We start from the raw sequence: 12,906 nt of genomic DNA, 5'->3' as shown, positions 1-12,906 counted from the left end.
TTTGCAAAGATTTTCAAAAATATTGAAGGGTACCTAATTTTAATTTAAAAAAATATTTATATTTGATAATTGAAGTCTTTTTTAAAGTACATTACAAAATAAAGAGTTTTTGGGTACTAATAAAGTTTATTTACCTTATTGACCCAAATATAATAAAACCAGAAGAAAAATTTTTTTCTTCTTTTTCTAACCCTTATCTGCACCCAATGGTGCATAGGACACTGCATTGTATTGATGCAGTGCTATCTGCGCTTCAGGGACAAGTCCAGGGTAATATTAAACAAATATTCGAGTATAAAATCACTAATATTTATTTTCTCCCACCCCTGGGAACCCAGGACTTCAAGCATGGTAGCTTAACATGCTAACCATTACATCATGGAGGCGGACAATTATAAATTGTAGGCTGATTGTAGTTAAATAATGAAAAAACTTCAACTAACTGTATAATAAAACGAAATGTAATTTTATTTTATTTAACTATCATAAAAAAATGCCACTTTTATTATTTAGATCTCAAAAAGCCTTTTTAGTAGATTTTATTCGACTAGCTTTGTAAGGCAAACTTTGTGAATTGTTCATCTTTTATGATTCTCAGCCATAATGGTCATTATTCATGTCATAACTATGTCGGAATGACTTTTAAAAAGACCATAATATAATGCAAATGTCGATTTCCATAAGTTTTTTACATTTTATAAATATCGCTTTTTTAATAAGGTAATAAGGTAATTTACACAAATAGAGAAATACCTCATCTGTAAGAGATTTTCAGTGTATTGTGCATGGCAGTGCAACAAGGCCAAGTTAAGAAGGTCTCTCCTGAGAAGGGGCTGCTGCAGGCGCGCCTCTGCTCCCAGTCTCCGAGCCGCTCGCTCTCCCTCTGCCCCGGCGCGCCCCCCGCCGCTCACTGTTACCAGCTGGCCACACAGAGCCCTCGCGCTCTCAAAGTCCTCATTATCTGTGGCCTTCTCTGCGCACAGTGACAGGATCATCACCTTTCTGAAAGTTACTTATATTTCAGCTTCTGTACAATGATTTTCTATTTGGTGAGGATCTTCCAATTGTTTTTTTTCTGATTCGTATCCCCTAACACTGATTTCACCAATTTATATATGTATTATGTATTTAATTCTACTGAGTTATAAGTACCTACGCGTATTCCAGATTACTAATTTTCAATATACTTAAATAAATTTGTGTGATTTATGGACATCGTAATAAGAAATTTGGACTTTACAAAGTTATAATATTGAAAAATTTACACAGAAAAATACTCTGAGAATAATTCAAAACTAGATGTAGAGTGAATTCTGTGCATGATTCCAGATTGTTAAATCTTTTGAAAAGCATTATTTCGAACAATATTTTGGACCACAAAAACAAACAAAAAAGTTTTTAACACTCACTTTCCCTTGAGATAAAATTTTTGATATTCCCCTAAGGCGTTGAGTTTAAAGCAGTTTTATACACACCTTTTTACTTCATCGTCCATTGAGATTCGAAGCAATCTGGCAAGCTGAAGAAGTTTTTCAACAGATTTGTGAGCTTTGTTGTTTGAATTAAGGCAATCTTCAATCAGACCGATCTTCGGGGAATACATACGCACTATAACGAAATATAAACAAAGTTTACCATGTAAAAATATGCATTCAGTGACCAGAAATATAGGTGTCCTCATTTGTGTAAATGCAAATAGATAAAAGGTATTTTATTTTCCTGGTTGGCAAATATAAGATCATAATGACACATACCTTGAATTGGTATAATGCTGACTTCGTACTCTTCAATTATTTTCAGGGCAGAAATTAAATCCTTTTCATCTTGTATATCAGAATGTTCTTCTTTCATTAATTGCAAGCATGACCTGTTAAATATAATAAAAAAATAATAAATAAAGATAGTAAAGAATAAACAAAAATATTATAAAGTGCTCCAATAATGGAGAAAAATCAATTATAAAAGGTAATTTACCAAGCATATTCTAAAGAGATGTCAGAAATAGTAGATGCAGAGTTGAAGTATTCCGTGGCAGCTTTAAGAACAAGTGAAACACTTTTATCATATGGCACCTTTTGAGAGACATTTTTTAAACTTGGCTTTAATTTATTTGAAAGAATTGGATGAGATCCCAGTGAAGTATCTCCGAGACGCTGACAAGTCAAAACTTGTCTGGCGGCATTTATGTTTGCTTTATTAGATGACAACAGGAGTGATGAAGCATATATCTGAAAAATGAAAGTAAAAATGCAAATTAATATTTTATTACTTCTATATATTACGGCGAAATGTCAAGTCATGAAACTCTCATACCTCGTAGCATAACTCAATATCAACACAGCAAAATACTTTTGTGTGTAGATTTAAAATATCCGCAAGCAGTTCATTCCATTCCTCTATTGTGGGGCTTGGAATTCTGTAAAATATATTTTAACAAAGGAATTTCATTAATGAAAATATAACTTGAATTACTAGAAAAAACAAACACACATCAATATTATATGATAAAACTCAAAGTTTTTCTGCTGAAAGGATATTTCTGTCTGAAAAAAATCATTAATGACATATTTTTGTTGTTGTTAGATATTAAGTAAATTAAAATGTTAAAACAGTTATACATATTTAGCTCTAAATGTCAATTCAATACCAAATTTTTAATTTTATGTTTGACATTTTAGCACGGATTTATTTTAAAACCAGGATGTAAATACTTTGAATTTTAAATATTTGGTTAAAATCCAGATAAATATATACAAATATAAAATGATGTACCTATTAGATGCATTGCGAGCCATTTTAGTTAAGAGCGAAATGACTTCTTTTGGATCCGTTGAAAGTGTTTTTAATTCGGAAAATGTTACATTCACATCATGAGAATCCAGGAGAGAGCAAGCATTCAGGAAACGTTCCATTTCATCCGACACTCTAACAAAATATGATGGAACGACACTCGTATCGCTGTAATATTAAAAAAATAAATAGCGCAATGTTCATTTCTTCTGTTAAAATTTTCATTTAAATGAAATTACATTACCTTTCCTTAGGAAGGGCATCTAAAATTTTGAAACACAAATGGAGCTGCTTGAGAGAGTCTTGTGCTAATAAACATCCGTTAACTATAGTCAAGCATTGCTTAGTGTTAAGTTTCAATAAAGAAGCATTTTTCAGAATCTATAAATAAAATTTTATAAAATTTATTGCCAAAAGGTTAAAAAGAGGTATATATTAGCTTCATAAAAAGTAATCAACATAATTTATAATAACTTACCATAATAGGAAGTGTTAAATTATCTTTGGCAACATTTACTACATACTCATGAAAGAGGGATTCCTTTAATGTTTCATTTTCCGACATATTTTGACATCTTTCTAAATACGGGAAAAGTAAATTCTGCACATCTTCAATTACACTCTCCTCAGTTGACTAAAAATAATATTAGATAGTCAATATTTCAGGCACTAACTTTGCAATCTTCCATTTTATAACTAACATACAACTTTTATAGTAAAACATTTACAATAGTGATTTTATACAGAGGATTTTTGTTCCAAAAATATTATCGAACCTCCAGTACTATCGAAACTATCGGACCTCCAGTACGGTAGCCAAGCTTACTGACCATTACAATACAGAGGTGGATGAAATATATGGGACTTATGTACAGTACACAAATTATTTAAATGAAAAATACTGAAGGAATTTAGCAGTAAATAGCCAAGGAAAACATTTAAATCTACTAAAAAAGTACTTATTAAATATACTGTGAAATTATTTTCATACCTTAGACATCAAATAATTAGACACTTGGAATCGCGAACAACCTTCTAAGCGCACAAGACTCATTTCTTCAACTTCAACATCGTAAAGTAACGTGATCAGAGTCATTAGAAGACATTTTAAGGTTTCAAGTCCCGACACATTCCCTTCTTGCGCTAAATATATCAACGTCAGAGCGAATTTGGGGAAACCAGAATAGCTTTCAATCTCACGCGCTCGATTTATATACCAATCAGTTAAATTAGCTGAAGGTAATAATGTCTTCTCTGATTCTTCACTTTCATATATATCAGTATCTTCGTTCCAGCTATTAGCCCAAATAGAACTAAAATAATAAAATTAATAAGTCACTAAATAAAAAATGCTCAAAAGACAATTTTCATATTGTCAATATTATCAATATTTAAAGCATACACATACTTTGTGGTTAGTAATTTTTACTTTTGTATATTTTTTTTACAAAAATGTTAGTAATATTAGTATTAACCACTCACCGAGATTTTTATGTCTACCGGTTTCGAGATGTACCCGTCTCTTCGAAAGGACAATCACTACAACAGCATGCAAACAATACTATCGTTGTCGTTACCGAAACCGGTAGACAAAAAAATCTCAGTGAGTGGTTATATACTAATATTACTAACATTTTTATAAAATAAATTACACTTTTCAGTTTATTTACCTGAATATTTCTTTTTCACACCAATCAGAATCTCTTTGGGTGACATTAAACTTTGGTTGGGTGTCGACTGAAGTATTAGTTGGGAGTAAAGATTTATATTCCTTCGGGTCGACAGTTTCCGGAAGGTTTTGAAGAACCAAAAGGCGTGCCGGTAATAGAGTTAAATGAGGCCAGAGACAGCTCAACGCTCTTATTCTTCCCTCTCTTGCATATTGTATTGCACTTGTTTTAATGCTGTTAATGCGAAGGCGATCGTACTCATCACTCGTGTATGTGCAAAATTCGCTTTCAATAATGGCCTGAAAAACACAAAATTATAAAATCAGAACCATACTTGATTACAGAATACATATTGAAGCACATACCATACGACATTACTTTGCACACTATAAAATTATTCTTTTAATTAACACATAAAAAATAAATAACTTACAATCAATACACTTATATTTCGTATGCATTTTTTTTTGTAATTATAACATAATATTTTGAAGCACGTAAAGTAACCTTGTCTTTTGGTATGAGATTTAATTTATCTACAACATACATGCACGCATAGTAGAGTGGGGTTGAACTTAGAAACTCTGACTAATAATTCAAGACACTAACCACAGGACATATCTGTATATCTTTTGATTACTAAATAAAAGTAATTGAGAAGGGGATAATTTTTTTATTATGTTGAGATATCAATAAAATGTTGACAACGACCTCTTTGGGTTAAATCCAGTATTTGCGTACAATAATTTGAATCCACCCAAAATAATGTTGAAAAATGAAGTCATTTTATTATTGTTTATATATATTACCTTATAAATCTCCAAACGATCAAAATAAAACAGCATTGTGTGTCTGTACTGCAGAATTTCCTTCTTCTGTGTTGTTAAGTTTGCTACAGTCAAAACATTTAGCATTTTTTTGGTACTTGAACTATCGCCATCTTCAAAGTCATAACCTAAAAATGTTTTATTTGACTTATTTAAACTTTCATTGTTCGTATACAAACAACATACATATACAATATACCAAAGACATAGATGGTAGGAGAATCAAAAGTGGACCGATTATTTTAGCCAATAATATCCTACAAATATACATAAATTACCTTTTAAAATTTCTTCATTTGTGATTTCTAATCCAAATTCTAATAGTTCTTTAGCCGCTTGCAATGTTTCAGGAACTCTATCGCAGCATTGTTGTATAACCCACATTTTTTTAGATATCTTGCCCTAAAAGATATAAATAAGGATGAAATATACATACGTACATACGTAATTTCATATAAATAAAGTATAAAGCTCACCAAATAATCATTGATACTTTGATGAGACACTTTAGAAGATCGCCACTGTTGTTGGTATACAAGATCTTTATCCAAATCGTAATCATTCGCTAGAACGAGGGCCTCAGAAAAGTCCGCATTTTCAATCTAAATAAAAAATAAAAACAATTACAAAAGACAAGACAGTGAGGAAGTTCAGAGTTACCTAAAATTTAATTTAATTATATATAAAAGCAAATGCTATCTAATATGCCAATAATGTGGTGCCGATCGTGCAGCTAGCCTACACAAATTAATTACTAAACAAGAATGTGTTATTATAATGAGTACAGCTCAAAAAATGTGAGCTGCTTGTGTTTATATCCAAAAATTACATATTTAAAGTGCCGCCAGTATTCATCAATGGTCAAGAAGTTAAACAGGTAGGTGGCTTCAAGTGTTTAGGACACATACTATAGCAGCACTGTACTGATAATGATATCAGATGCCAGTATTAGTTACTATATATCCGTATTCTACTGCTTTGCGCAGGTAAAGAATGGAATATTTCTAGTCCAGCAGTATGGCAGTGAATTGTGGTGTAAGTTCAAACAGCGAAACGCACTCAATGTAAAAGGAGGTTACAATAGTGGATACAGGGCCCTTATAAAGTTAACCCGATACTGTGCCCCGAATGGTAAAGGCCCCAAATAAGGCATGGAGTTTCCACTCCATGCCTTATTTGGGGCCTGAAGCCTTCCGGCTTCCGGGAGAGGCTGATGGAAAGCTCCAACCTCATCATAAAACTGCTTGTGGAGCATGAGTAGTTTTATAAATAATAGTAATTTTAAAAAAAAGAACAAGTAAAAAAATACATATGAATTTAAATGAATATCTATATGTATAAATTTTCAAAGTGGCAAAGATCATTTTAATTGACGGACAATAAAAGATTTATTAAAGACATTTTGACAAATTAAAACAATACCTTTCGAGCGTACAAATCTTCGGGAGTGGTACTTCTTAAGCAAAGAAGTCTATAAACACGGGATAAGAGATTTAACTTCTTAGGTTTGGGTTGAAATCTCTCCATATCCGTCACCATATAAAGAGCGCTCTTCATTACTTCAGTGCTCCGTTTAGCAAATGAAATCTTTTCATCATCGGATGAATCACCCGCCGCATCATTGCCCAAAATTTCTTTAATTTTACTATTGGAGTCATCCTGAAAATACTTATATACTTTTTATCCATATTTAAAAAAATTATATACTGCAGCATTATATTTAAAACCTCAAATAATCTGTTGTTAATAATTTATAACTTACGTTCGAATCAGAATCTCGTCGCATTTTCTTTGCAGATATTAACATTGCCTCGCATTCCAGAGATAGAAAACCATTATCAAATGTATTGGAGATCTAAAAAACAGCCTATATTAGTACATATTATGTAACCCAATTTAAATGCAGTTATCAGAAAGGGCAAGTATTGTTCTACTAAAGCCACCAAAATTTAGCTGCACTCAATTAAATGTTTTATCTTATATTGATTACCTTAAATATAAATTATTCTTTACAAATATACATAATAAACCTACTTGGGGGTGACCTTGGAGAAATTCTGGGTTGTCACCGAGCATATTATGAAAATCTGATGTTGAACATATGCTTACGGAGCCATTGAGCCTTGAAACTATTACAGCCTATAAAAAAAAGGTTTATACATCAAAATAAATCAATTTAGGTACTAAGATTTCAAAATAAGCATTTCTCAGTTTTAAAATAAAATAAAAAACTCTTTGATGGGTAGTTTTTTTTTATAGCTATTAATGATGTGAAATAAAGTTTTTTTAAATTTTCAAAAAGACTAACTTTTTTTGGTGAATAACCGTTTTACATTATTTGATAAAACTCAAAAATTCAAACTACTTGTATATCCTTCTTTGCAAATAGCATTCTGGTAATGCTTTTAAAAAAAAATATATTAGCATGAATCCTTAAAACTATGATTAACACTTATAACATAAGTGGATACATGTGATTGGCTTTCCTTTTTTATTAGAATCTCATTATATATTGTCTAAAATAAGCTCTTTGTTTCCATTAGAAAAAAGTACATAAGTACTAAATGCAAAAACAGTACAAATGAACTGGTAAGTTTTAAAATATTTTATTTTTATAATTCCTTTCGTATTTCACATACTTATAGACTCAAAAATATTTTATAGAGAAAAATTTGTCTAAAACCTATGTACAAGATGTCGAACCTGAAATAATAACAAATAGTTATTCTTTTACCTCTAGAGTCCACCAATTTATATCAATTGGCGAAAATTCAGACATTTCTGCACTGAATGGCGGCCAAACTTTGTGCTTTCCATTAATCAATAAGGTACTCTGAATATCAAAATTAGGTTGGCATTGTAATGGCCAAATTTTATGGCATCTCAGGCTTGGAAGTTGCCATATAGATACAGTTCCATTCATATGGAGACAAGCGAGAAGAGAACCATTAGGTGAAGGGACTGCTTTTGTTATTACACTCTGAAATATGAAAATATTATAAACTTATTCAATTTATGCTAACCATGAAAAAAAAACTATTTTACATAACTAACAACAAAATAATCAAAAATCATAATTTAAAATAAAGTTCTGTAAATTTAATAAAATTAAAAGATTAAAAAAATCAATTGAAAAAAAAAATTTAAAAAATAAATTGGATCCATATTTAAATTTAAAAACACACAGTTTCATTTCAAAGAGAAAATATAGAATATAAAGAGATCCTGCTCTTAGAGCGCTTGTTCACCACACGGAATTTTACAGTCCGGCAGTCCGTTTTTTATTAAAAATAAAAGCGACTATGAAAGTTTAGCGTGATCGAATTTACGCGCACCGTGATCACGCACCAATTGAGCGCACCGATCTGATGAAAGAAAGACAAAGGCACAAGCCAATCCAAGCCAATCATTCGTTTTATGATGCTTACTGATGTGCCGAACGGTAAAATTCCGTGTAGTGCACAAACGCCCTTAGAGTCATTGCAGAGCAAATGGTGCAGGAGTGGTGATGGATAAAATTTTGTATCTCTTTACAATAAAATAAACATCCAATAATATAAACGTTAATTCAATTTACCTGCTGAGATGTTTTAGATGTTTTTAAATGGTATTTGGGTATCCACGAAGTTAATGATAGTGATTTTTCTTTGTCCGGAGAAATAGCAAGTTTGTAAAATGGACTATCATTTAAAAGTCTCCAACCTCGGAGACCATAATCGCTTGCATTTTTAGATTCCCGCTAGTGAGAAAAGCAAGATATCAGAAATGTAAATCTCCTAAATTATTTATTTAAAGTATTTATTAGTATTACAAGCATGTATACCTTTCTTTGTGCCTTGGGTAATCCAGTTACAAAAAGCATGTTGTGTGCTGTGTGGTAAGTGATGGTACTCACGCCACCATCAAAATTGAATTTATGATTTGCTATAAAACCATCAGTAGGGGAAACAAAAAAACTCCTTAGGGCACCTTTATAATCAATTATCAGTACTTCGCAGGACCTAAAATAGAAGAAAAAATATCACGGTAAAACCTGGATATAACAGACCTCTATTTAACGAACATCAGATATAACGGGAAAAAAATGCGGTGAAATGTAAAAACATCCTGTTAATATTATACATGTTTATATTCAAGTGTCGCCGCATGTAAAAAAAAAATTACGGCCATGATAATCAGAAATCTTGTGCAAAAAAAACTTAATTCCTTTTTCAAAGCGGGATTATCAAAAGCAAGCGCCTCGATATCAAACAGCATAACAAGTTTAACAAGTGTCTGAAGACAATAAATAGAATTTTGTTTGTGTTTTGTATTGTTTATTTATATACAGTGTTCATATTTAAAAAAAAGTTTATTGATTTATTTTAAACTTATTCTTATATAATGGACTTTAGGCTTTAATGGACACTCTTTCCCCCAATTAGTCGATTATATTGAGGTTTTACTATATTTGATAAATTTGCTCTAAATTATTACTGTAGATATACTTTTTTCATTACATTTCATGTCAAAGATTTATAGATTTATATTATTATTAAGTTATCCACTTGTGAAGCATAGCACATAGCACATAATGCTACTTAAAACAGATCCCGGGATCAATCATTGACTTGATCAATGTGCAGTATATTATATACGAAATAAAATACATTACCATTTTCGGTCAATAACTCTAGAAGTGAGAAAGATAATTCCAGTGACAGCATGAGTAGTGTCGGTGCATGTAGTTTCAGGAGGTTGTGAACAATCCTACAAAACACAAATTGGATTAATATAACCAAGCATAATTATGTATGCAGTATTATTCTTTTTTGTTAACTTACCGATGCAATGTCAAATAGATTGGTGGCCATCAAATCGTAAAAGCTAACTATCCCATTACTGTGGGCAATCGCTAACATCGAACAGTCTGGACTCCAAACCATTTTCCTCCATTGTGGAGAGGGATCTCTGGGAACTAATCATTAAAATATTTTTTCAAATTTCCTTACAAGATAATACACAGAAATCCTATAGATGTATTTATTAGGCTTTTTGTAAATTAAAAAAAAATAAAGTGATATTTTTCAACCATCTGATTAAACAAGAAATACATAGTAGATAACATACACATTTATCATCGCATACATACCTCCTGCTCTAGCAACGACTGTAGAATAATTTCCTCGCTTTGTACGTATTTCCAAAACTGAGTCCTGCAATACGGCAACTACTTTGCCATCATCTCCCAAACAGATCTGCCAGGGCTGTAGTTGATTGATATAACTAAAATAATGATAATAACGATTATATCTTTATTTCGATGTAACCGTACAACTGTGCATTACTTAGTCTATATTAATTTATCTATAAAAAGAGGGGGAACAGTGGTGCATCCGGCACAACAATGAACTGTACTATATATACCAGGTCCCTAGCATCTCAGTCTATATGAGAATCCTCAGGTTGAGATGGGCTGGGCATGTACAGAGAATGCTAAACACTGGCGTCCCTAAAGATTATGACTGGATCAGGTGGAAGGAGAAAAGTGGGAAGACCCAGGCTGAGGTGGGAGGATGAAGTAATTGAAAGTTGTCCCACCGCATTCCCCGATCTGATACAGAAGCATCTAGGCTTCCTGACAGACCTTATCTTGCATTTTTTATTTTTGTTTTAAGAACTGAGTTTTTTTTAACTAAGTTGCGAAATTTATAGAAAATGTAAAACAAAATTATTTCCCAATTTTACTGTGATTTTGCATTTCAAAATTTTCAATGTCCCTGTCACTGCCAATTTAAATAAATACAAATGTGTAAAACCACCACCAAATTTTTTAAATGTGCCCCAGTGTAGGCAGTGAAAGGGATTTCAGTAGTTAGTTTAGTTAGTCACCTAGATCCCATTCCGACCCAATGTTGGCTGGTACATAGACGCCTCCAAAACCCCGACCAGCATAGCAGACAGACAGGGATCAGTGCAAAGGCAATTGCAGAAAATGTTCAGTCATCGCATATCCCAACCAACCATTATTCATCGACACTCGTTTACGGATCTCTTTCACAAGTTACAACATTTTTTTTCTTGACACAAATTTTTTTCCTATCACAATCATAACAAACGACGGACAGATAAAAAACAACCGTTACTCACAACCTAGCACCAAGTCCTAACCACGTTACAGAAAGACAATGACACATCGCAGTACCTTACACAAAGACGGGGAAGGGAGGACGAAATAAGAAAGGATGCGGCGCAGCTTCTCCAAGACTGAAAGTCGGCCGCTGAGAATAGGACGGGTTGGAGGCGATTGTAGGGGAGGCTAAGGTGAGATATGGTCTGTAGCACCATCAGAGAGAGAGAGAATTTATATATAATGCATTCAGTGTTAGTAGTCAATATCATTCTCAACTGAACAAAATTATACCAATAATATTTGGAGTGCGTTGATTTTTGCACACAAACACTGGAATTAACCTCGCAAAGAATTATTATCAAATTAATTTTATCATGAAAGTCTGGGCATTATTATTATTATTATATATATCAATAGGTAAATAAATATGGATTAAAAATCACAACTCAAAAGCTATTTAAATACATACCTTGAAATATTTTCCAGGAGAGATTGTTCTGGCTTCAAAAAATTTACAAAGTACCCTAATGTGGACTGACTGGATGCTTTTTTAGGTGTTATTTCTCCCCTCTGCAAAAAAGAAAGAAATGAAGTAAAAAGGCTAAGAAAACAGTTACATTTTTTAAAAGTAAAATGTATTGATTTTCTAAAAGAATGTTTACTTTAAGACTCCTTGTGTATCGTTTGTGAAAAGATATTTTTTTATTCTAAACATTTTAATTGCACTTTTTTTTAAATGAGTCCAAACATTTGTTTGATTAGAACTGTATTATAAAAGGTAAATTACACATAGTAAAATATAAATGATTGTGCTTACTATAAAATCCGGATCAGGCCTCCATACGGCATAAACGAAGAGTTCGTAAAGGATACTATCCTTTTGAATTGACGACATTTCGTTCAAGTGAACAATTTTTCACAAAATCATTTATTTTTGGGTTTTCAAACGCAATGACAGCCACGACTTTGACAGGCAAAGGTAACAGTGGCAGCAACAACTGGCAGCCCAGATAAATACCGGGCTAGCAGGTCGCTCATAAACAGTATTGATTAAGTGGGTCGGCAACCAGCAGCCCGCGAGGCGTGTTGGTGTGGCCCGCAGAAAGAGAGAGAAGGGATTTGAAGTTCCATTTATGTTTAACTATATTGTCCATCAACAAGCATTGTGTTGCAACGTTTTATAGCGGAAAGAAATAATTAATATCGTTGTTTTTTCTTTAATTTTTCCGTATGTATTCCGATGTTAAATCATTTAAAATAAAACTAACATTATTTATCCAGCATTCCGATGAGAGAAAACTCGATTATTTTCAAATTGCAAGAAAACAGAAAAAGAAATTAGGATAATTTTTTGTTTGCAAAACACTGAAATAAAAAGTACATTAATACAACTTCAAATTGAGTTTGAAACCCGGTTTGTTGATTTAAAAAATATATATCTCACGTAAGATGGAGATTTCGGAAAAACCCTTTGCAATGGATATCAATAACGTTCCAAGCGATTTGC

The 12,906-nt window shown here is 32.1% G+C and overlaps 1 protein-coding gene across 1 annotated transcript in view; it reads right to left on the bottom strand.

The window, feature by feature from the left end:
* Nucleotides 1-12,664, bottom strand: part of LOC148310718 (NBAS subunit of NRZ tethering complex-like) — a 28,604-nt gene extending 15,940 nt beyond the window's left edge. The window contains exons 1-24 of the mRNA XM_088257944.1: nucleotides 12,217-12,664; nucleotides 11,869-11,969; nucleotides 10,419-10,552; nucleotides 10,111-10,244; nucleotides 9,942-10,036; nucleotides 9,111-9,288; nucleotides 8,865-9,026; nucleotides 8,022-8,267; nucleotides 7,322-7,426; nucleotides 7,050-7,142; nucleotides 6,710-6,946; nucleotides 5,764-5,889; nucleotides 5,566-5,689; nucleotides 5,270-5,415; nucleotides 4,461-4,759; nucleotides 3,782-4,103; nucleotides 3,269-3,424; nucleotides 3,035-3,171; nucleotides 2,773-2,958; nucleotides 2,314-2,416; nucleotides 1,975-2,228; nucleotides 1,755-1,867; nucleotides 1,476-1,608; nucleotides 754-1,002 (exon numbers count right to left, since the gene is read on the bottom strand). Coding sequence (XP_088114070.1) covers nucleotides 754-1,002; nucleotides 1,476-1,608; nucleotides 1,755-1,867; nucleotides 1,975-2,228; nucleotides 2,314-2,416; nucleotides 2,773-2,958; nucleotides 3,035-3,171; nucleotides 3,269-3,424; nucleotides 3,782-4,103; nucleotides 4,461-4,759; nucleotides 5,270-5,415; nucleotides 5,566-5,689; nucleotides 5,764-5,889; nucleotides 6,710-6,946; nucleotides 7,050-7,142; nucleotides 7,322-7,426; nucleotides 8,022-8,267; nucleotides 8,865-9,026; nucleotides 9,111-9,288; nucleotides 9,942-10,036; nucleotides 10,111-10,244; nucleotides 10,419-10,552; nucleotides 11,869-11,969; nucleotides 12,217-12,294 — 3,911 coding nt within the window. The 5' untranslated portion in view covers nucleotides 12,295-12,664. The remainder of the gene's footprint in view (nucleotides 1-753; nucleotides 1,003-1,475; nucleotides 1,609-1,754; nucleotides 1,868-1,974; nucleotides 2,229-2,313; nucleotides 2,417-2,772; nucleotides 2,959-3,034; nucleotides 3,172-3,268; nucleotides 3,425-3,781; nucleotides 4,104-4,460; nucleotides 4,760-5,269; nucleotides 5,416-5,565; nucleotides 5,690-5,763; nucleotides 5,890-6,709; nucleotides 6,947-7,049; nucleotides 7,143-7,321; nucleotides 7,427-8,021; nucleotides 8,268-8,864; nucleotides 9,027-9,110; nucleotides 9,289-9,941; nucleotides 10,037-10,110; nucleotides 10,245-10,418; nucleotides 10,553-11,868; nucleotides 11,970-12,216) is intronic.
* Between the last annotated feature and the right edge of the window lie 242 nt (nucleotides 12,665-12,906).

This window comes from Brachycentrus maculatus, unplaced genomic scaffold (genome assembly GCF_059751285.1).
Source record: "Brachycentrus maculatus isolate JH-2025_06_01 unplaced genomic scaffold, ASM5975128v1 h1tg000089l, whole genome shotgun sequence".
Taxonomy (NCBI): Eukaryota; Metazoa; Arthropoda; class Insecta; order Trichoptera; family Brachycentridae; genus Brachycentrus; species Brachycentrus maculatus.
This window is presented reverse-complemented; position numbering and strand designations above follow the sequence as displayed.